The sequence below is a fragment of the Panicum virgatum genome, chromosome 7K, assembly GCF_016808335.1.
Source record: "Panicum virgatum strain AP13 chromosome 7K, P.virgatum_v5, whole genome shotgun sequence".
Classification (NCBI taxonomy): Eukaryota; Viridiplantae; Streptophyta; class Magnoliopsida; order Poales; family Poaceae; genus Panicum; species Panicum virgatum.
The window spans coordinates 46,526,639-46,551,088 of record NC_053142.1 but is presented as its reverse complement, the minus strand read 5'-3'; the positions used below and the strand labels follow the sequence as shown (position 1 = coordinate 46,551,088).

General features: G+C 44.7%; 2 protein-coding genes across 2 annotated transcripts in view; one reads left to right on the top strand and one right to left on the bottom strand.

The window, feature by feature from the left end:
* Nucleotides 1–8,237: 8,237 nt before the first annotated feature.
* LOC120641696 (uncharacterized membrane protein At1g16860-like) lies at nt 8,238–13,221 on the top strand. The gene is made up of 5 exons (XM_039917897.1): nt 8,238–8,595; nt 10,558–11,577; nt 12,111–12,266; nt 12,396–12,607; nt 12,734–13,221. The coding sequence occupies exons 2-5, from the start codon at nt 10,690–10,692 to the stop codon at nt 12,924–12,926; spliced, it is 1,449 nt and encodes a 482-aa protein (XP_039773831.1). The 5' UTR covers nt 8,238–8,595; nt 10,558–10,689; the 3' UTR covers nt 12,927–13,221.
* A 251-nt stretch (nt 13,222–13,472) lies between these two features.
* Nucleotides 13,473–24,450, bottom strand: part of LOC120640325 — a 38,113-nt gene continuing 27,135 nt past the window's right edge. Inside the window, exons 7-11 of the mRNA XM_039916168.1 lie at nt 15,466–15,537; nt 14,955–15,038; nt 14,636–14,776; nt 14,131–14,556; nt 13,473–14,040 (exon numbers count right to left, since the gene is read on the bottom strand). Of these exons, the coding sequence (XP_039772102.1) occupies nt 14,390–14,556; nt 14,636–14,776; nt 14,955–15,038; nt 15,466–15,537 (464 nt within the window). The 3' untranslated portion in view covers nt 13,473–14,040; nt 14,131–14,389. The remainder of the gene's footprint in view (nt 14,041–14,130; nt 14,557–14,635; nt 14,777–14,954; nt 15,039–15,465; nt 15,538–24,450) is intronic.

The following is a 24,450-nucleotide window of genomic DNA, read 5'->3' as shown; positions in this document are numbered from 1 at the left end:
ATTCGGCCAAGTACCTGGACCATTCGCTAAGTATCTTGAAGAGAATGGCATAAAGGCCCAGTACAGTATGCCGGGCGAACCACAGCAAAACGGAGTTGCTGAGCGTCGTAATCGTACACTAATGGACATGGTACGTAGCATGCTTAGTTATTCTACTTTGTCTGTGGAGCTGTGGATGGAAACGTTAAAAACAGCTGCACACGTACTTAATCGTGTTCCTTCCAAATCCATGCCAAAAACACCTTATGAGTTGTGGTTTGGGAAGAAACCATCGCTTAATTATTTGTGTGTGTGGGGCTGTCCAGCCGAAGCTAAGTTATTTAATCCACAGCAAAAGAAATTAGATGATAAAATGGTGAGCTGCTATTTCATCGGATACCCTGATAAGTCTAAGGGATACCGATTCTACTATCCTGATCGTTTCACTAAGTTCGTTGAGACCAGACAGGCTGTATTCCTAGAGGATGCAGGAATCAGTGTGAGCTTTCCGAGGAGGGAAATTAATCTCAAAGAAATACGGGCTGAGCTTCCCATCCCGGTGATTCAAGAAACAGTAACACCTCAGTTAGTGCCGCTGTTCGTTCCTTCCGTTCAGAGTACACCATCTGTTCAGATTACGCCTCCTGTTCAGAGTACTAGCGCTGCTCCGCCTGTTGAAGTAGCTCCTGAGCCTGCGAGCGAACAACAAGCTGAGCAAATGGCGCCTAATGCTGAAGTTGAGAACCCTGTCGAGGTGCCTCAGACTGCACCTCAACCAGCACCTCAGCCTGTTGAACCATTAAGAAGATCACAGCGGGCTAGGAAACAGACAGTTTTCCCTGATTATGAGACATACTTAAGTGAAAACATGTATGATATTGGGAAAGCTGATGATCCTAACTCGTTTAGAGAGGCAGTATCATGTGAGAACTCTGCCAAATGGGTTGAGGCCATGGAAGAAGAGCTTAAGTCCATGAGTTCCAATGATGTTTGGGATTTGGTAGATATTCCTAATGGAGTCAAACCAGTAGGCTGTAAATGGGTCTACAAGACTAAACGTGATTCTAAAGGGAATGTCGAACGATTCAAAGCAAGGCTTGTAGCCAAAGGTTTTACACAAAAGGAAGGGGTTGATTATAATGAAACTTTCTCCCCTGTGTCTAAGAAAGATTCATTCAGAATCGTTATGGCGCTAGTAGCTCATTATGACTTAGAGCTACATCAGATGGATGTCAAAACTGCGTTCCTTAATGGTGACTTGGATGAGACCATCTTCATGGCACAACCGGAAGGTTTTGTTGTGAAGGGCAAGAAACATTTAGGATGCAGACTTAAGAAATCTATTTACGGGCTTAAGCAAGCGTCAAGACAGTGGAACCTTAAATTCGATCAAGTGATTAAGAAATTCGGATTTAAGGAGAATGATGTGGATAATTGAATCTACACTAAGATAAAGGGCGGTAAATTTATAATTCTAGTGCTTTATGTGGATGATATCCTATTAGCGAGCAGCGATAAGCGTATGCTGCATGAGACAAAGGGATTTCTTTCATCCAATTTTGATATGAAAGATCTTGGTGAAGCCTCTTATGTTCTGGGCATTGAGATACACCGAGATAGGACCAAAGGAGTATTAGGATTGTCTCAAAAAGCATATATTGAGAAAATGCTTAAGAGATTTAATATGGATAAGAGTAAGGCCACACCTGTTCCATTAGCGAAGGGCGATAAGTTTAGTGAAGCCCAATGTCCTAAGAACCAATTGGAATCAGATGAGATGAAGGATATATCTTATGCTTCAGCTGTCGGAAGCCTGATGTATGCACAAGTCTGTACGTGTCCTGACTTGGCATTTGCTACCGGAATGTTTGGAAGATATCAGAAAAATCCCGGAAAGGTCCACTGGGTTGGTGTCAAGAAGGCATTACGTTACTGCCAAGACACTAAAGACTTCATGCTCACATACAGAAGATCAGATAACCTTGAAGTTGTGGGTTATACTGATGCTGACTTTGCTGGATGTGTGGATAGTAGGAAATCTACATCAGGATATATCTACACGTTAGCTGGTGGAGCTATATCATGGAAAAGCTCTAAGCAAAGTTTAGTTGCAGCGTCGACGATGCAAGCTGAGTTTGTGGCATGCTATGAAGCAACTGGACAGGCTGTTTGGCTTAAGAATTTTATTCCGGGGCTCAAGGTAATTGACAGCATTACGGAACATATAACGTTATGCTGCGATAATCAGTCTGCAGTATTCTTTTCGAGTAACAACAAGTCAAGTGGTGCTTCCAAACACATTGACCTTAAGTATCGTGTTGTGAAAGAAAGATGCCAGGATCGAACCATTAAGATTGAGCACATAAGAACTAATTCTATGTTAGCGGATCCGCTCACTAAAGACTTACCACCAAACGTGTTTAAGCAGCACGTTACTAATATGGGTTTGGTGGATAGTCTTTAGGTCCTGGTTTAGGGCCATTATGACTCCCAACTAACGAATAAGCGTTCTACCGAGGTGTTTCAGTGAGACTGTGGGTAATGGGGTCTCAGTAGTGCATCAAGCTAGGCATTGGTCCGGTACTTTCGGTTACTACTAAGGGTGAACATTAGTATGATACGAACATTAGCCTTAACCGTTCGATCAAGTGGGAGAATGTTGGAAATAAATTTCAGTTAAAATATTTATGATCTTCACTATTAAGGAAGCGTTTAAACCATCTAAACGCGATTAAGGAAACCTAATGATAAAATCATAATGGGCTGTGATCAGCAGGCCCATTAGGCCTGTTTCCAGAGGCTGGCCCCCAGCCCCACAGTGCCTATAAATATAAAGTCGTGGTTAGCACCTTAATCACCCATTCATCTCAATCTAAAACCCTAGCCACCTCTAGTATGATCGCTAAGGGCACTGGAGGGGTTTGGAAGGCCAAGCACTCCCGTTGGCGCCCGAAGGACGCCGATTCGCTGCTGCATCTTCTACACCGACAAGAACGCCTACTTCCTCTACGGATCAGGCGTAAATGACTGCTGCTACTGCTAACGCTGGTATAATGATTACCATTTATTCCGCATTAGATTGATTTGTCACGATCTAGGTTATGTTAAGATCCTGAAGTAACGTGCCACTAATATTAAGTTTTGTCAATTCTAACAGATGGACCTTCTGCTTCGTCAGCGAGCTTCACAGGCTCATCTATCCTTTTGGTTAGAGATGCACTTGCGACATGTACAAATGAACAGATGAGTAGTCAGTAACCGTTGGTAGTGGTAATTTTTTTCCCCTTGTAAGGACTAGCTCTCTGCCGTGTGGCATATGTTGACTGGTGGTTGCCTAGCTTTTGGGGAAGAAAACCTACCATTAAATAAAATATTTAAATGGTGTGTTGGTCGCCGTAGGCTGATGATCAGTATCGGTAGGTATTGTAATTTACTTGTCGTCGGTGCATGATTGAATACTGCTGGATTATGGAAAACGTGTGATTCCTCTGCAGTACTGCCGGCCCACAAACACAAGTACTAATAATAATATAGGAATAATTTTAAGGTGATGAATAGTCACAGGTAATACGTTGATTCAGTTCATGAAACTACAAGTTCATTGGCGCTCTTCTGTTTTTTTTTCTTCCTTCAAATTTGACTTCAGCTCCTCGTGTGTTTCATTGCATTGTTTTTTTGAGACCTCTGTCCTGGGGCCTGGGGGGCTACAAAGCTATCCCAACAATTAAAATTAAAATCATTTTTTGTTATCTATATTGACTTTGTTTCGTTTATATCCAGCAACACAAGTCCAAATTTCTCGTAGATGATAACAACACGGAGAAAAAGGACGTACACGGTCGCTAATTATATTCTGAATCCGGATAATATGTTTCTGTTGTGGAGAATGTACGCGCACTAGGGCTAATCATCCAGTCGTCAAAAGCGAATAATGCCGTGGAGTTAAATCATACTAGCTGGCCTACTACTAGTTCCACTTCAGCAAGCCAGTACTAGCTTATTTCTTTTTGCATTTCCCTTTTCTTTTTTGAAAATTAAAGAGGAAAACAAAGAAAGCAAGCAACTCATCAACTCTGGACAAAAAGCTCAAAGCGACATTCCTATGTCACACTACATATGCCTAATTGTATCACACAGACGTACACTTTTGTACCATATGCATGATCCATGCAACTTGAAGCCATCAAGCCTTGATCTCACCCTGCCTGACGGCCTGACCTGTCCATAGTACAAATAATTGAACACCCTCCTTTAATTAGTTTCTTTCAGGCCCGGGCAGAGAGTTAGTGACCTAACCCTCTTTAATTTCCTAGTTTGATATCTAATAGTACTACTAACGCAAAAGGAACCCAACCGGCCAAAACTAGACATCATCAGCATCATACCAAACCATCATGCATATGTTTAAGCTCAAACAAACAACCCAGAAATCAATTCAGATCGATCGACCATGCATGGACTGGACTAGCTGACACGTACTGTGACGGCACACCTCGATCGGATTCAGGCATTCAGCCTAGTTAACCGGCGGCCGTTGCGCGCGCGTCCGTATGTAGTGTGGTCGATCAGTACAAGGAGGACGTGGTCGTACGTGTGCGTGTATAGTCGTGGCAGCAGCAAGCGTGCGCGCGCGCATGTGCACTCGGGCGGGCAGGCAGGCGTGCGTGCGAGGGCTACAGGACACGTACGCGAAGGAGTAGTACGTACCCGTGTCCACGGTGCAACGGCCCATGCGCCCCCACGGTGCGGCGCGCGCCACAGTGCGCGCGGTACCGACGCGCATGTGCCGTGTCGTCGACCAGCTGCTGCCGCGCGACCGGCCTACGTGCGTATACTGTACACGAGGTGGCCTGGCCTGCTGCTGCGGCTGCTCTGTCCGTTACCTTCTTCCTCTCTGGGCGTGCGGCACGTTCGTTCACGTGCATGTGACGACGAGCTTAATTTCAGCGGCAGAAACTACAAATTATTTTATTTTTTTAGGAAAAAATAACAGAAGCTAGCTACAAATTGTCTATACCACCGATTCATGTGAAATCGTAAATTTTTTGCGCCAATTTTTTGATTGTGTTTGTTTACATGAACAGCGGTAATTAGATAAATGGAGCACGCATTTTAGCTAGCAGGGGTAACCACGCAGACAGGAACCGAGCAATGCGTGCAGGTACAGACAGTATGTACGTGCCTGCATCTCTTCTCCTGTGTTCGTCAATAATGACTGGACGATCGACCTGTCTCACTGTCGATCTGCTGTCACCGTACCTGTGCTCGATCTCTATCGCTGTATACATGGGTGGCTGCAATGAGTAAAAGCTAGCTCCAAACTTTGGCCATCACGTTAGCATATTCCGAGGTTCCAAAGATTCCAACTGGAGCGAGAGCGAGCTGCATGCGAGCATCGTCAGACGGTGGTAAAGGTGGCTAGCTTAGCTACACAAGATCAGATCAGGGTCCTGATCGAGGTTCTCGAAGATAAATTCAAAGAGACGAAGCACGTACGTACGGCTAGCAGGACTTTACATACATATGGTGGCTGGAATCATGAGCAGTATGCTCTACGTGTACGACGTGGCTGCACGCTGATAATCAGTAGTACTAGGCTACTGCATGCATGCCGAGTCGTCGTGCCATGCATGCATTTTGCATATATACTACTAGTAATCTTAGTATCACGGTGCGTACGTTTTTCTACGCCACTTGTTTTCCTTCTCAAGAAGCAAAAGCAAAGGAAAAGATGCAGGAAGGAGATTATGTATATTGAAGGACGAACTTACCCTGCTAATAATAATTATGAGACCGATATTCATTTCCTCTCTTTCGATTTTCTATACAGTTCCATTGGCAACATTTCATCATCTCAAAAAAGAGTGGCACTATAGCTTATTCCTCTTTATTTGGTTGTAAAATACCAAACTATATATAGCTTGGAGTTCCTTTTTATGCACGGTTCATTTGGGGGCACAAGATCACAAAGCAAAGGAGCGAGAAGGACGCCGGCCGGGCTATCATGAGACCGAGCTCCAAACAAGGACGCCGGCCAAACCCTTTCATGATTCTGCCCACCATATGGTGTGGCGTTGTGTAGTTAGTTGGGCCGGCCTTGAAACAACAACAAACACGAGTCACCTGTCTTGATCATTCAAGAAAGCCAGGAGAGAGCCAAAGCTAGCTAATCGATCATGTATGTAATTCCTCCTTCCGGGCTACTATATCCGTATGTTCTTTTTGCACGCATCCACTGTGTGTATGCGTGTGTGTTGCGTGTGGGGGCTGGACCGGCTGAAGAAGGGGAGACGCATGATGCCAAATTAGGTGGGTACCCAACCAGGGCCAGGCCATGCTCAAGCTCATGCATGAGGGTAGTAGTAGGAGGAGGAGGAGGTTGCTGCTGGGTCCCCCACACAAGCAAGCATGCATGCATCCCCTACCATGTGGGCTTCATATTCATTCAACCTCCAACAGTCCGGTGGCAGCTTGGAGCTCCGATCGGCGTACCTCCAATGCAATTGCAAGGCTCTTCAGTCTTCTACACGTTGTAAAGTAGTATCTCTCGGTGAACTGGTGAAGTGAAGCGCACCGGTTCGCTCTGAATGTCGTTCTTGCTGGTAAGTAAAAAGGAAGCGAATTCGATTCATTCCTGCTTGCAGAGTTTTCGGCTCCTTCAGTAGTTTTTGTGTTGTGTGGCCACCATATGGAAGCAAGACCCAGCAACAGTAGAGAGATAAGATATGATGGACAGAAGGAAGGAACATACTCCTAATTAGGACTAGAAGTACACACGGACGACAGAGAGTTACAGAGGAGAGACAAGTCAGGCTCGGTCAGAGCAGAGAACGAACATGATTATTGGCCATGCATGTCAGCTGTCAATCGTCATCCACGCCGGGATCGGAGCTGGCTAGATTTGAGGAGCTGGATGGGGGCCGATCATATTCGTGTCCGATCAATGAGCTGCATGGATGGATGGCGATCGCTCTCCGCCCCTCCCCCTCCCTTCTGCCTGCGTCGGCGGGGAGCCGAGGCCGAGCCGACCGTTGGTTACCAGCCGCGCACGCACGCTCGCATAATTCCCTCGCTAATCATGCACGCGGCCGTTGGGGTCTCTGCGTCTGCGGCTAGCTCCGATCAAGGCCCTCCGCATGGCGGCCGCGGGGCGCGGGTCGTGCGCGAAAGAGACGGCGCCCGCGAGACCGGGGCGGCTAATGATCGATTAACGGCGGCTCGCTAATAATCTTATAACCCGGACGCTTACCACCAGCGATGGATCGTCATCATCATCGATGTGATGTCGTTCTTCCATGCTTCGATTGCAACCTACTCATGAAAAGACAATCAGAGTGTAACCCGGCAGGTTTGCAGCGCCCCCAGACGCGGTACGTTCCTTGCAAGCGATTACGGATGGATCACGCGGTCAGTACCGTCGTTTCGTTGCGGCAGTTGCTGTCAACGCATAGTATGTATGGCACCTACTTCAGCTATCTCTGTCTCGGCATAGCCAAGATCGAATCAGTTCATTACATTACATGGCGCAAAATCTTCCTTTCCTTTTTTTTAAAAAAAGGAGAAAACATGGCGCGAATGAATAGATTGAGCGCTGGGAATGTACGCACACTTTTCTTTTGCAGTTTTTTTTGGAGAAAGGGATCACTTTTCTTTTGCAGTTGCGTAGGGAGCAATGTACTACTCCAGAGACGGTGAAAACTAACGATGACAAGAGAGGGGGAGGTGAAAATGATGGCAGCCACTCCACTGGATGGAAAAACGGCAGCATGCTCCGTCACAATCATCTCGTTAATGGCCCCGTGCCACCCACTGGATTGACGCCGCCGCAATTACATGCAGCACGGAGAGCGATCGGATCTCCGATCCATCCAGACCTAACCACGGTTTTGCTTCTGAGTTAACAGAAATCAACACTATATGCAGTTTCATGCCCCGATTAGGGTAAACTTGTAGCAATTTTTTTGTCGATTTCATACGGTAGCTAATCGAACTTCTTGCTGCAGAATCCCCGTGTAAATTTATGGGAATTTTCTGTATTCAAACCGAGCATTTTTCTGAATTTTTCGCTTTGCCTTTTATTTATAAGACCCTGTCCCTTGTGCAGGTGGCCAGCTGCAGGGAAGATTTCTTATGGTTGAGCACAGCTCCAAGGGCATTACGGTCATTTCCTTCCCGTCATTAGCGGGTACTAGTAACCAGAGTGTTTACAGTAATGGTGGCACCATTATGAGAGGGGGGGAGAGAGAAGATCATGGAGGGGAGAAGAAGAGAGAGAGAGACTGACTGTTGTAACAGACAGAGAAGCTGAGAGGTGTGTGCTCCCTCCCACCACCCCCACTCCACCCTCTCTCTCTCTCTTCCTTCCTCTCCATTATTTTCTCTCTCCTCCGTCTCCACCTCACCCTTTATTCTCTCTCCCCTCCCAGTTTCTCCTCCCTGTCTGCTTCCCTCCCTTCCCCGGCTGCGCGCTTGCTCTCACCTCACCCCCCACCTTCTCCACCTCCCCCATTCCGCCACCGCACGAGCAGGGTCTGCTCGCCGAGGAGGAAAAAAAAAAAGAGCCAAGGACACGAACCAGGCGGGACAGCAGCGCGACGTGCTTGCCATTCACTCGAGGTACTCGGAGATGTTTCTCCCCCCCAACTCGCTCTCGCTCTTGTTTTAGTCCCGCGGCGATTTCCTGCTCGCTCGGGAAGAGCTCTTGCATCGAGAGGTGTCTGCTTTGCCTGCTGCTGGGATGGGATCCAGGCGGGCTGTGGAGACCAATCTGCGGGTGCGGCAATGCGGTGCTTGGGTTCCCGCTGTGTCGGTGGAGCTAGAACGCGGTGAGATTTCGGGAGGTTCGTCGGTGTCGGGGCTCGGATCTACGCTCGGGCCACCTCGAGGCGTCGGTTCGCCGCTCACCAACCGAGCCTAAGAGGCCGCCAACGCGCGGCCGCCGCCCTCGGCGGCGGCCGCGCGTCGGTCCAGATCCAGGCGTCCTTTCGCAGCAGCTGCGCCCCCCTTGCTTCTTCTGTAGTCTTGCTTGTTGTTCTTGCCCCCTCCCTGGATTCTCGGGTGTACTGGAAATCCATGTGTGGATTCTTTTCAATTTTGTTGGTAAGGACTCCATAGCTTTTGAACCTCAAAACCAAATATCTCTTTTGGGAGATAGAATGTGGTTTGTCGCGGATTTGTTCTGCTTGGCGGACTGCTGCTAAGATCGGCTTAATCCTTTGGGTTTCAGCTGAGCCTCCTGCTGACATATCCTTTTTAGTCTGCTTGCCAAGCTGACTATTTGCCTGGTTCATATTTGGAGCGGATGCTAATCGATAGCCGGGGCAGTAAATTATTATGTCGGCAAGTATGAGTGCTGAGTTCTTTACTGAAACTTTAAGCTTCATCTGAGATCTGACAGGGTCGGTACAAAATTTCTGTACATTTGAGGGTACACGCTTGGGTAAATCATCGGAGAACATATTTCACTTTGGGTGAGACGCGCACTTCTTTCTAATGATGCCTTCACCTGTCGCAAAACTTTGTGTTTTTTATATACTCCCTCCGTCCCTAAATAACTGTCGCTTTCGCTTCCCGAGAAACAACTTTGATTAATTTTATATAAAAAATATTAGTATTTATGATACATAATTAATATCATTAGATAGATCTTTTAATCTAGTTTTTTAATAAATTTATTTGAAGATACAAACGTTGCTCGTATTTTCTATAAATCGAGTCAAATTTGTGGCACGCACATCGAAGACGACACTTAAAAAGGGACAGAGGGAGTATATTTGATTGGGTGTGGTCAGTGACCAGTATTTCAGGGGAGACGTCTCCATAAATTCTGCATGTTTCGCGGTTTGTCTTTAGCTAGATTTAGGGGGAGATGAGGACTTCATTCTGGCGAAATGTTTCCCTCAGTGCATGTTTTGTTTAGTTACTACTGACCTTTAGTCAAGCATGGCTTTTCCCTGATTAAGTTTTGATTCCATAAATTATGTTCATTTCCTTTTCTATTATCACACTTAATGACCCTTAACTGCAACATAATTTGTTTCCTGCAATGTGGTGCTGTAATTTAAGGAAAACATAGGACTGTACAAACTAGCTATTAGGGGACAAGTTTTCTTCTGAAAGTCTATGTTGCCACAAATAGATTTGTTAAAGGAAAATGTCATTGAGTTTCTGTAGCAATAAATATATGAATGCATGTATCAGTTCTGTCAACTTGTTTTGCTGAACCATATTTTATTTGAAGAGTTGATACATGTTCTGATTTTGTTTTTCTCTTTCTCGGAAGTATTATACCAAACTATGAATTTTAATTAGGTGATGCTTTTGCTATGCAAGAAAATTGTTAATTTTATAATAAAGATAATAAAGATCTACCATATGCTAGCTGACTAGTTATGAGTAGTTAAGCACCTTTCATCTAAAATCTTCTTGCCAATTTCATAATCTGTCTTCATTTTTTGTGGGATTCATGCCATCGTTGATTTTCTCTTGTCTAGATGCTATTTTGCCAAGATGTTTTTTTTTGTGTGATCACGTAGTGGCAAGAATTTATCCATTGATTTATTCAATGTATTCTTTCAGGAGCTCATGCAAGGTGTAGGTTTTACAGCGCGAAGGGCAGCTGTGCATGTCAAGACCCAGATATAGCTTCACTTGATTACACTCCGTGGGTGGTTGAACATTTGAGATACAGTTGATCTTCTGCTTCAGACTATGGGTTCAAGGTTTCCATCACATCAGCTGAGCAATGGCCTGTATGTTTCTGGTCGACCTGAGCAACCTAAGGAGAAGGCCCCAACCATTTGTTCTAATGTGATGCCATATACTGGTGGTGACATCAAGAAATCTGGAGAGCTAGGGAAGATGTTTGATCTCCATGTTGAAAAGTCAAGAAAATCTGGCCCTCTAGGTAATGCTCCTTCCAGGAATACTTCTTTTGGAGGCGCTGCTTCCAACTCTGGACCTGTATCCAATTCTGGTGGTCGATCCAACTACTCTGGTTCGCTTTCGTCTTCAGTTCCTGGTGCTGGCGGTTCAGCCAGAGCAAAATCAAACTCTGGACCTCTTAATAAGCATGGAGAACCAACAAAGAGGTCATCTGGTCCCCAGTCTGGGGGAGTGACACCAATGGCTCGCCAGAATTCGGGGCCTCTCCCTCCTGTGCTTCCGACAACTGGGCTCATCACATCTGGACCTATCTCTTCAGGACCATTGAATTCGTCTGGTGCTCCAAGAAAAGTATCTGGGCCACTTGATTCTGCTGCATCCATGAAAATGCGGGCGACTTCCTTTGCTCACAATCAAGCTGTTACTAATCTCAACACTGAAGATGGTTACTCTATTCAGGGAAGCTTTCCGAAGCCAATACTTTGGGCTGTGATTCTGCTCTTCGTGATGGGTTTCATTGCAGGTGGCTTCATTCTGGGTGCTGTTCACAATGCAATTTTGCTGATAGTAGTTGTGGTTATATTTGGTTTTGTTGCTGCACTGTTAATCTGGAATGCTTGCTGGGGAAGGAGAGGCGTTATTGGGTTTATTAATCGCTATCTTGATGCTGATCTCAGAACTGCCAAAGATGGACAGTATGTTAAGGTGACGGGGGTAAGTAAAATGCTGACAATATTGTTTGATTTGTTCTCATTTGCTTTTGCTTCCTTCAATTGATCTACTTTGATGTCTTTATTCATCATATTTGTTAGTTTTGTTGCACAGTTGGGTTATCCTATGTTTGCATTATTGCACTGTTGGAATAACACTATCCTGAAACATGACAGTTGAAGTGTCCATGTTTGCCTTGGCACATCTAACACATTCTGCATTAATTCTATTACACATTCTTGCATATTTTCTGTCGCACCAGTACTTGTCAATTGTCATCCGCACTAGCACATAATGACTGGCATTTTGATTTAGTATTCCCAGTCAAATGAGCCTGGTGAATGGAAATCTTCTAATGACTTCAGTTGCATAGAGCATATAGTTCTTTCAAATTTAGGATAAGATATTCACGTCTGTATGTTTGATCTTTGATGCTTATTCTTTTCGCAAGGTATCCTGAAAGCATGCTTCATTCCAAGCAATAATATTTGTTTTATCATTTAGCACAGTAATAATGACTATGTTAAAATTTACAGGTTGTTACTTGTGGAAATTTCCCCCTTGAGTCCTCGTTCCAAAGGGTCCCAAGATGTGTGTACACTTCTACTACCTTGTTCGAGTACAGGGGTTGGGATTCCAAAGCTGCTAACACTGAGCATCGCCGTTTTACCTGGGGTTTACGCTCAATGGAGGTGAGTATTTTTCATGAAATGGAAATAGTGTATATCATAGTTTATAATCATAATTGGGAAACACAAGTCTGCAGTTATTTTGAACTTTAACCTACCTTGTTCTCTGATATTTGCCTGAAATTTTGGCAGCGACATGCGGTCGATTTCTACATTTCAGATTTTCAATCTGGGCTTCGAGCATTGGTGAAAACAGGATATGGTGCACGTGTGACCCCTTATGTTGATGAATCTGTTATTATTGACATCAATCCTGATAATAAGGATATGTCCCCAGAATTTTTGAGATGGCTGAGGGAAAGGAACCTTTCAAGCGACGATCGGATAATGCGCCTTAAAGAAGGGTACTCCTCAATTTCCTTGTTTATTTGCATACTGAATGCACTAGAAAGAAAACTATTTCCTTCTCCTTAACCATAGCCCTAATGATATTTGCAAATGATTATATGTGCTTCATCCTTTACCTATAGGTACATTAAGGAAGGGAGTACTGTGAGTGTGATGGGGGTTGTACAAAGAAATGACAACGTATTGATGATAGTTCCTCCATCGGAGCCCATTTCGACTGGTTGCCAGTGGGCCAAGTGCGTCCTCCCAACGAACATTGACGGGCTAGTTTTAAGATGCGAAGATACGTCAAATATTGATATCATACCAGTTTAGCAAGATGGAAGCTGGAAGAATCATCATTGCCAAAGAAAAAAATGCTTGTGAAATATTTGGGCTTTGGATTAATCTTGTCGAATGCTAGAATTGAGATAAATGTGCAAATGTGGGTGTGATTATGGCAGGTTGAGGGTGGTTGATTAAGCCGAGATTTGGTTGTATAGTTTTCTTAATGTGTTTTATGTTTTTTTTGGGCTGTGCGCTTTAAGGTACTTATGTAACATGATATGATGGTTTGACTACAGCCATGGAGATGTAGCTGCTTATAAAGTCTAGAATTCGGTTTGTATGATCTTTGAGCATGATTTCTTTTCATCTGAGTACGGCTAAGGTTTTAAGGGAAACGAGAAAGCTGGGGGAAAAAACCCCACTAATCACTCTGCTAATCGTAGCAGATAGCGCTACAATGCGGAGTATTTGTGCCTAGAAGAACAAACCACATTCTATCTGCAAAAGGAGTACGGCTAAGATTCGAATGGAAGCGAGAAAGGTGGGAGCAAACAACATGCTAACCACAAGTCTAATCTTAGCAGATAGCACTACTACAATTCAAAGGGTTCATGCCGGGAAGATTAAACCGATGCTTAGTTAACTACCAAAACGGAAGTGTAGTCAAACACTAATCAGGACAGTGCAATAATTAATGGTTCTAGTGAACAGAACAGTAAAGATTAGACTAACTTATATAACTCAATTTAGCCTACAGCTGCTAACAGTCCACACAAGCTAAAGCAAAAGGGAGGATATTGCTCTGTTGCAGTGCTGCTAGACACCAACTGAACGAAGCAGAAGACACTCGGTCTCACAGACATAGCTGTACTCCTGACTGAAACTATGGGGATGGTGCTGGCAAAGCTACGACTTCTTGCGGAGCTGGCGCGGCTTGAACAGGAGCTGGCGCGGCTTGATCAGGAGCTTGCGCGGCTTGAAAAGGAGCTGGTGCTGCTTGATCAGGAGCTTGTGCGGCTTGAGGCGGAGGAGCAATTGCCTGAAGACACTGCTTCTCCAGTGCATCAACCTCCTTATGGATGGAGGTGAACAGATTCAGGGCTTCATCCGCAAACAGTAACAGGTTGTCCACAGCTGCAATGGCTTCCCTCATTGTGTGAACCTTTTCAAACAAAACAAGGGGAAAAAAAAAGTCAATTCCCTCGCACCTCACTACCCAATTCAACGAACGCCTAAAAAAGAAGACACGTACCGCCTGCAGAATGGATGGCGCGTAAACCACCCTTGAGAGGAATCCAAGGATGATGGAGTTATTGCAGCACTCAAGTATTGCTTGCAGAGACTTTCTCGCTGGTATTATAAACTGCGGCACTGGGAGGAAACGGTTCGATACGTCCAACAGAACGCTCAATCTCTTCCTTGCGTTGAGGACAATCAGCATATTTATGTGGCCCGGCGGCTGCTGAGGATCGCTGCTGGTGAGGAGCCGATCCAGGTCCTGGCCAAGCGAGTCAGTCTCCTTCTAGATCCTGCACTGGGAAGTCATCATGGAGATACAGGTGCATCTGCTCCTGCTCCGCCTGTGCCACCTCCTCTGACAGACCAGCCATGGCATCCAGCGGCGGTGATGGGACAGCGTCGGAAGCAGCACGAGTAGATGATGGCTTGCCCGGATCACCTGAATCCAAATCAATGAGGATATGACTAAGCAGAAAACCGAAACCAACTGATAGGGGAGGGAAGAAGGGGGACCAAACCTTGAGTTTGACGCTGCCGACTCCACATTTGCCTCTTTCTCTTATGACCACCGAAATTCCCAGTTGTTCGTGGCCTCTTTAAATCATTTCCTGGATGGGCAGTATCCTGGTGAGACTCCTCAAACCTCAAGTGCTTTATGCCTGCCAAATAAAGATACCAAACTCTTACGACTGATGGCAACATATGTGTAGCTTGCCACAGATAGTAGCAGATGTAATAGTAAACAGTTTCTGGGGCCAGACTCATTCGAATCAATTAGAACTGCAGTTAGAATACATAGTTTAATTTGAACAGTGGAAAATAAAATTGTGTGTTCACCTTGGTTGGATTTACATCGATTTGCTAGTTCTCTCAAGCGTTCAGGTATAGATTTATAAGCTAGCACCTCTATGAGTGGAAAAACTGCAGAGAAGCGAGACAGTATCAGCAACAATCCAAAACTGCAGCTTGTTTGAAACAGCAGAAATCACGATATTATAGCCTAAGGTTGTTAGCCCAGTTGGTGCGAAGCAACCAGCGGCACTCCACAGGTGGGGGGTTCGAACCCCCACCGGGGCGGATTTACCCCGCCTGTGGGAAAAAAACCCCCTCGCTGTGCTTCCGTTGAGCTTGGCTGTGCGACACGGCTCTTGGGCGACGGAACCCGGCCCAGTGGGCGACGGAACCCGGCCCATGAAGGTTACGGACCGGCCCAGGGCCAAGGTGCCGCCAGTCCAAGCCCGGAAGCCGGCTTTCGGGGGTTTTCTCGGCCGGGGTCAACTGGCCTCTTCTTAATTGAAAGCCGTGGGGGCGGTCTTTCCCCCGCCGGTCGAGTTTTTTGATATTATACCTCCTTTGGACAAATATGCAGGTGGATGGTCTTGCTTGAGCACCACACGTTTACCAGCTTGCAAAGCTTTCTCTGAAAAGCACACGAGATTTCCAGTCACCACACAGACGTAAGATTCAAGTGGCTTTGCAAAAGTAATGGAACGTGCATGATCTTAGAATTGGGGCCATATGTTTAGTCTAACATGCATGGGTGTTTCAAGCAATCAAGCTAATTCTGAAGATGATGTCAGTTTTTCAGTCACACGTAAATGGAATCCAAGTGCTTGTGCCAAACAATGGAGCATTGAGACAATATTTAGGCTGCATTAGCAATGCGAGCTTGCTGCATGGAGAATCCAATGTAATATCACATACATGCGTGTTTTGTGCTACCAAATCATAGCATCGATCAGCAAAAGAAGTTTATAGGCAAGTAAGCAAAAAAACAAGAGAGAAAGTAACATGTTGACTACTCAGAAAGTCAAAATAGGAAATACGCTTTGTTTAGCACACTTGCAACACGTGAAAGTAAACAAAAGGGAAAAGTCTATTTTACACCCTCGAACTAGCACGATGGTCCGATTTTCAACCCTTAACTACGAAACCGGGTAACCAGCGTCCTCGAACTATCCAAACCGGGTGAAATACAACCTTGATCACTGTAGCAAGCGGATTTCAAGGCGGTTTTGCTGACGTGGCATATGGGACCCACATGTCAGCTCCTACACTTTCTTCTCTTTCAATGACATGTGGACCCCTCTCCTGCTTCGTCATCACCACCCCTCCCTCTCCTGCGAGCCGCCGCCGCCATGCTCTCTTGCCCGGCCGCCCTCGTCGCGTCCGCCTCCGCTCGCGCCCGGCCGTCCTCGCCACGTCCTCATCCGTGCCCACCTCCGCCTCATGCTCGGCCATCCTCGCTCTCCTACTCCTCCTCCGCCACCCTCGCTCTCCTGCTCCTCCGCCACCTCCATCGCTCCCCTGCTCCTCCACCGCCGCCGTCGCCACTGGTCCCGGCGAGCCGCACGTGGGTGGCACGGCTACGCAGCGCGGCCGCAGAGCGGCGGGCGGGAAGCGGGCATGGAGCGGGGGCAGCAGCGGGGCCGACTGGTCCCGGCGAGCCGCGTCCGCGTGCGGCATGTCCACAGGGCATGGACGAGCGGCGGCTGGCAGTGCGGCTCCCTGCTGCCGTAGGCCTGCGTCACCACCCCCTGCTGCAGCCGTTGCCACCGGCGCTGCTCTTCTGCTGCCGCGGGCCTGCGTCACCGCCCCCTGCTGCCGCCGGCTGCCGCAGCCTCCGCCTCCTCTGTCCGGCCGCCGCAGCCTACGCCGCCTCCTCTGCCAGGCCACCGGTGAAAGCATCTAGGCCCCTATTTCGAGTTTTGGTAATTAATGACAACGGTTTGTGGATTAACGATTTCATTTGAGATAATGAGTATAGGTTGATCCATGGATGAAAGAGATTTGGGTGTGAACGTATGGAGTTTTGGAGATGATGAGCAAAGCTAGGGCTCAAGGCAAAGGTATAAAATAGGGCCTTTGTATTTTACCGGTCACAAGGCGTTTAGTGGATGAAAAGTGACCGGATTTGTTGGATAGATAGCCGTACTATCAAGAGGGGTTGTGTACTCATGCTTGACGGGTCTTTAGTGCCATTTTGCTCAAAATGTCTAGTTGCATGCATGAGGGCTAACGGCGTTTTGAAAAGATTTGAAATAGACTAAGTTTGAGAGCTGACTGAGTAACGGCGGACAGTCCGCGCCTGAGGGGCGGACAGTCCGCGCCCGTTCCAGAGAGCTTGCAGAGGCTCTGGTGGGCTGGCGGACAGTCCGGCCCAGTTGGGCGGACGGTCCGCTACTGTATTTCAAACTTGTACCAGAAAGGGTGTCTGTCAGTGTGGGCTTCAAAGTTGAACGGAGGACAGTCCGCCCATGGGGCGCGGACGGTCCGCCGGCTAATCTCAGGTTTGTACCAGAGAGGTTGTTTCTCTGGTTTGGGCTCAAAAGTTAAACTGCGGACGGTCCGCTCCTGATGCGCGGACGGTCCGCAGGCTAATCTCAAAATTGTTCCAGAGACGATGTTAGTCTCTGGTGGGTTGGAACTCTTAACTGCGGACGGTCCGCTCCTGGGGCGCGGACGGTTCGCCAGGGCTTAACGGCTAGTTCTGACACGCATTAAATGCACTCTGACTCACTGGTTTATAACGGCGGACAGTCCGGTTTTTGAACCGCGGACGGTCCGCGACTTCGCAGAAAAGAGTGTAACGGCTAGTTTTTGAAGGGGTGTCTATATATACCCAATGCCCGGCCATTGGGTGTCTCTCTTGGCCATTTGGATAGCATTCTTGACACATTAGAGCTAAGGCATCCCTCTCTCGCACACACTTGCTTAGAGATTGCACTTTTGAGAGTGTGAGAGCTTTCTAGTGCATTGCATCAAGAGTTTGAGCTTTGTGGCATTAGGGAAACTTCAAGCAAGCGTCATCAACTTGTTACTCTTGGGAGTTGCCGCTCACTAGACGGCTTGGAGAAGTGGATTTCGTGGAGCACCTCCAAGGAGATTGTAGAGGAGCCCCGATTTCGGTTGTGAGAGGTTTGTGCTCACCTCACCGAAGTGGTGAAGAGCAACTCTAGTGGAATCGAGGTGTGGAGCGGTTCCTTGTTTCAAGCCGGCTCAAGGTCAAGAGGTTCTTGATAGACGAGCGGTTGATTCTTGGAATCCACCTCAACGTGGATTAGGGGTGACCGGCAAGTCATCGACACCACGGGATATATTCTTGTGTCAAGCTTGGTTACTTCTCTTGCTCACTTTTATTCTTCTCTTTACTTTGAGCAATTTACTTTACTAGAGCTTGATTTGTGTCTTGTCACCCTAGGTTGCAAACCTATCTAGAGATAGTAATAGCATAACATAGGGCTTTCCTTTGTTACTAATTAAATTTCTCTAGTGTTATTGGTTTTAGATTTTAAACCGCATATTCACCCCCCCTCTAGTCGGTGTTCTTGATCCTACAAGTGGTATCAGAGCTAAGTACTCCATTAATTGCGGATTTAACCATCTTGGAGTAGAACAATGACTAATGATCATGGGATTCATGTTGGGAAGCCACCGTTCTTTGATGGGAATAATTATGATTATTGGAAGACTAGGATGTCGGCTCATCTCAAAGCCATGAGTAGAAAGCTATGGAGAGTAGTAAGTGATGGATATGTCATTTTGGACCCAAAGAGTTTGACACCCCTAGATGAGGAAAATGAGACACTAAATGATCAAGGGGTTAATGTGCTCTTTAGTGCTCTTGATGTGAATGAATTTAATAGAGTCAAGAGCCTCACAAATGCAAATGACATATGGAAGAAGCTCATGGAAATTCATGAGGGCACATCAACTGTGAAGGAGGCCAAGTTGTATTTGCTCAAAGGGAATTTTAGTGAATTTCACCATGAAGAAGGATGAGAGTATAGCCGAGATGTTCAACCAGCTAAATGACATTGTGAATGACCTCAAGGGACTTGGATTTGAGGTACCGGATGGGGATTTCAACCACAAGTTTCTTAGATGTCTTCCGGAAAGATATGACACAATTGTGACCTTACTTGTAAGGTCAAATGTGAAGACCGCAACTCCCACACAAATATTGGGAGAAATTCTCACCCATGACATGTTCAAGAAATCTCAAGATGAAGCTCATGGTGGAGAAATTGATGTGAAAAAGAAAAGTGTGGCATTCAAAGCTCAAGATAGCAAAAATGAAGAAGAAAGTGGGTGCCAAGAAGAAGAATCGGATGAGGAGATGGCTTTTTTTTGTCAAGAGATTCAATAGAATGATGAGCAAGAAGAACTTTGACAAGAGAGGTCAATCATCAAGAAAAAATCCTTTTGTGGACAAGACTTGCTTCAATTGTGGTGAAGTAGGTCATATCATTGTAAATTGTCCAAACAAGAAAAAGGACAAGAAAAATGATGAAAAGAAGAAGAAGAAGTTCATCAAGAAGAAAAAGAATGGCCAAGCATATTTTGTTGAATGGGATTCCGATGCAAGCTCCGATGATGATGATGATGATGATGACAAGCCATCTAAGGGAGTTGCCGGGATCGCCATCAAGGAGGCTCCATCACTCTTCTCTACACCACATTGTCTTATGGCAAAGGGTGGTGCAAAGGTACAACAAGATGGTGAACTTGATGAACTTTCAGATGATGATCTTGTTGAAATGCTTAATGATGCCGATGAATTCATGACAAAGGAAAAGGCTAAGTTGAGGGACTTGAAGTTGAAGTTTACTTCTCTTCAAGATTCCTATGAGGAGCTAAAGACTTCTCATGAGAATCTCAAAGAAACTCATGAGAAGCTTGAGGAAGCTCACAATACCTTGCTTAGTCATGAAAGAAAAGCAACATTGAGCATTGGTGTTAGTTGTGATTTAATTGATGATAAATCTTGTGGCTCTAGCTCTACTATTTCTTTGTGCACTAAAATTGATAACTCATCTTGCAATAAATCTCTCATTATGGAAAATGATTTGTTAAAGAAAGAGGTTACTTGCTTGACTAATGATTTGAGAAAATGCTATGATAGTAGAGCAAAGTTTAATCATTGTTGGGCAAGCCAAAAGTTCACCTTGAACAAGCAAGAGTTTGGATATATTCCTAAGAAAGGGACGAAGGCTTTTGTGCAAACCAAAACTACCTTTGTGAAGAGTAGTGGCAAGCCATATTGTGAAAAATGCAAGAAGGTTGACCATGTTGAGAAGAATTGCACCAACAAGAAAGTCATATCCTTTGATTCAAGTTACATGCTTATGAAAAATTCAAATGGTAATGTTAGTGCAAAATTTATTGGGATACCTATAAATGGTGCTAAAAAGAATGCCATTTGGGTGCCAAAAGTCTTGGTCACTAATGTGGTCACTAACGTTCAAGGACCCAAGAAAGTTTGGGTACCTAAAAGAGTTACTTCCTCTTTGTAGGTGAATTACAAGTCCGGAGGAAGACATTGGGTGCTTGATAGTGGATGCACTCAACACATGACCGGAGATTATATGATGTTTTCCTCTCTAGATGAGAATGTGGGTGGCTATAGTGACATCATCTTTGGTGACAATAGCCGGGGCAAAGTCAAAGGAGTTGGTACAATTCCTATCTCAAGCAATCATTCTCTTTCAAATGTATTGTTGGTTGATTCTCTCAAGTTTAATCTCTTAGCGGTCACTCAACTTTGTGATTTTGGATATAAGTGTAGTTTCACTAAAGATGATGTTGTAGTGACTAGCTTGGATGGAAAAGATCACATCTTTACGGGATTTAGACATGAGGATGTATATCTTGTGGATTTTGCTACTAAAGAGGCAAACTTGTCCACTTGCTTATTCACTCAATCATCTTTGGGTTGGTTATGGCATAGAAGGCTTGGTCATGTTGGCATGAAGCAACTCAACCGACTTTTGAAGCATGATTTAGTAGTTGGCTTGAAGAATGTGAAGTTTGATAAAGATAAGCTTTGTAGTGCATGTCAAGCCGGAAAGCAAGTTGCAAATGCTCATCCCACTAAGAGTGTCATGTCAACCGAGAGACCATTGGAATTATTGCATATGGATTTATTTGGTCCTACAATATATAGAAGTATTCGTGGAAATTGTTATTGTCTTGTGGTAGTAGATGATTACTCAAGATATACATGGGTTTTCTTTCTTCATGACAAGGCCGATACATATGACACTTTCAAGAAATTCTTTACAAGGGCCGAAAATGAATTTGAGCCCAAGGTGAAGAAAGTGAGGAGTGACAATGGAAGTGAGTTTAGAAATACAAGAGTTGAGGAATGGTGTGATGTGAAAGGAATCAAGCATGAATTCTCAACCAAGTACACTCCGGAATAAAATGGTCTTGTTGAGAGGAAAAATAGAACCTTGATTGATATAGCAAGATCAATGCTCTCCGAGTACAATGTTTCGGATAGTTTTTGGGCCGAAGCAATCAACACGGCTTGTCATGCCTCAAATAGATTGTATTGCCATAGATTTCATAACAAGACCCCATATGAGTTGCTCATTGGAAGGAAGCCAAATATATCTTATTTTAGAGTGTTTGGTTGCAAATGCTATATTCTCAAGAAGGGAACTCGGTTATCAAAGTTTCAAAGCAAATGTGATGAGGGTTTTCTTCTTGGATATTCATCTAATAGCAAGGCTTATCGGGTCTACAACAAAACTCATGGCATTGTTGAAGAAGCATATGATGTTGAGTTTGATGAAACCAATGCTTCTCATAATGAACAAGAAAATCTTGATGATGTGAGAAGTGATGGTTTGAGAAAAGCAATGAAAAATATGTCAATTGGTGATGTTAGACCAAGAGAAGAAGATGAAGATGAAGATGGTCCTTCTATCTCTATTAGAGTTAATCCTTCAACTTCTACCTCAAATGATCAAGCACAACAAATTGTACAAGATTCAAGTAATGATGATTCTCAAGTACAAGATCAAGTTGGATCATCTAGTGCACCTTCTTCATCAACTCAAGAACCCATTGTTCCTCAAAGAATTCATCATGTTCTTGCAAAGGATCATCCGGTGGATCAAATCATTGGTGATATTAGTAAGGGTGTCCAAACTCGATCTCGCATTGCTTCATTTTGTGAACATTATTCTTTTGTATCTTTTCTTGAACCTAACCGTTTAGATGAAGCATTGAGAGATCCGGATTGGGTGAATGCTATGCATGAAGAATTAAATAATTTCACCCGGAATCAAGTTTGGGATTTAGTTGAGAGGCCCAAGAATTATAATGTTATTGGCACTAAATGGGTTTTTAGAAACAAGCAAAATGAAGATGGAATGGTTGTGAGAAACAAGGCAAGATTAGTAGCTCAAGGCTTCACTCAAGTCGAAGGTTTGGATTTCGGTGAAACTTTTGCTCCCGTTGCTAGATTAGAAGCTATTAGAATTTTATTAGCTTATGCTTGCTCTCACAACATTAAACTTTTTCAAATGGATGTGAAAAATGCTTTCTTGAATGGCAATATTAGTGAACTTGTTTTTGTTGAGCAATCTCCCAGTTTTGAAGATCCCAAGAAGCCAAATCATGTATACAAGCTCTCTAAAGCTTTTTATGGTCTTAAGCAAGCTCCACGAGCTTGGTATGAAAGATTGAGGGATTTTCTTATCTCTAAGGGCTTCAAAATTGGTAAGGTTGATACTACTTTGTTCACTAAAGATATTGGTAAAGATTTGTTTGTTTGTCAAATTTATGTTGATGATATTATCTTTGGTTCAACTATCCCAAGTTTTTGTGAGGAATTTGGTGAAATGATGTCTAGGGAATTTGAGATGTCCATGATTGGTGAATTGAGTTTCTTTCTTGGACTTCAAATCAAGCAACTCAAGGAAGGCACCTTTGTGTGTCAATCAAAATATGTGAAGGACATATTGAAGAAATTTGGTATGGAAGATGCAAAACCAATCAAGACTCCTATGGCCACCAATGGGCATCTCGACCTAGATGAGGGAGGTAACCCGGTAGACCAAAAACTTTACCGTTCTATGATTGGTAGTTTGCTTTATTTGACCGCATCTAGGCCCGACATCATGTTTAGTGTTTGCATGTGTGCACGATTTCATGCCGCACCTAGAGAATGTCATTTGACCGCCATCAAAAGGATCTTGAGATACTTGAAATATTCTCCTAATATTGGTTTATGGTATCCCAAGGGTGCTCATTTTGATTTGGTTGGATTCTCGGACTCGGATTATGCGGGGTGCAAGGTTGATAGGAAGAGCACTTCCGGTGGTTGTCAATTTCTTGGAAGATCTCTTGTATCATGGTCATCAAAGAAGCAAAATTCCGTGGCTCTTTCAACCGCCGAAGCGGAATATATCTCGGCCAGAAGTTGTTGTGCACAATTGTTATGGATGAAGCAAACTCTTCTAGATTATGGTGTGAAATTTGATGAAATTCTCTTGTTGTGTGATAATGAAAGTGCCGTGAAGATTGCCTCTAATCCGGTTCAACATTCAAGAACCAAGCATATTGATATCCGCCATCATTTTCTTAGAGATCATGTGAACAAGGGTGATATCAAGATTGATGGTATTGGAACGGATGATCAATTAGCCGATATATTTACCAAGCCTTTGGATGAATCTCGGTTTAGCAAGGTGAGAAATGAGTTAAATATCATTGACTTCTCAAATGTGGCTTGAAAACTAGCACATGTGGCATATGGTTCTTTCATGCACTAGATGTTTCATTTTTCTGAATTTTTGAGGTATTTTTGAGCCATTTATGAGTTTTCATGATTCTACTCGATTTATTTTTGAATTCTTGTTGAAACTTGCTCATTTGAGTCTTTTGAAGATTTTCATGCAATATTTGAGATTTTTGGCTTTTTATATGAGCAATGCTCCCAAATTGGAGTTGGAATTGAGAAAATTGGCAGAATTCAGACTTGTCAGATTTTTGGTAGAGCGGACGGTCCGCGGGCAAGGGGCGGACAGTCCGCCATTCATGGGACTTGTTCACCAGAGGCTCTGCAGAGAAGTTCTCAACCGCAGAAATACACTGCGGACGGTCCGCCAAAGGACCGCGGACGGTCCGCACATGTTGGGCAGATTTTACCAGAGGCTGTTTTATTTGGTTTGCAGTGTAAAAATTTCAAAGGCGGACGGTCCGCCAAGATATCGCGGACAGTCCGCGACTGGACAGAAAGGTGGGGTCGGCCAGACTTGACTTATATTGGATGTCCTTCTCACTCTCCCCCACCAAACCGCACATATCCTCCAAAAGGCTCTCTCTCTTTCTCTCTCAAGCACGTGGGGGAGACAACAAGGTCAAGTCTTTTTGGAGTGGTTCCCGGACAGTCCGAGAGCATCCCCGGACTCTTCTCAAGATTGTACATCATGTCCTCTCGGTATTTCGATGAATCCCTAACTCTTGTTCTTGGATTTCTTTATTGGAAAGAGTTAGGGTTAGATGCTCCGATCTATTCTTGGACCATGAATTCTTGAAA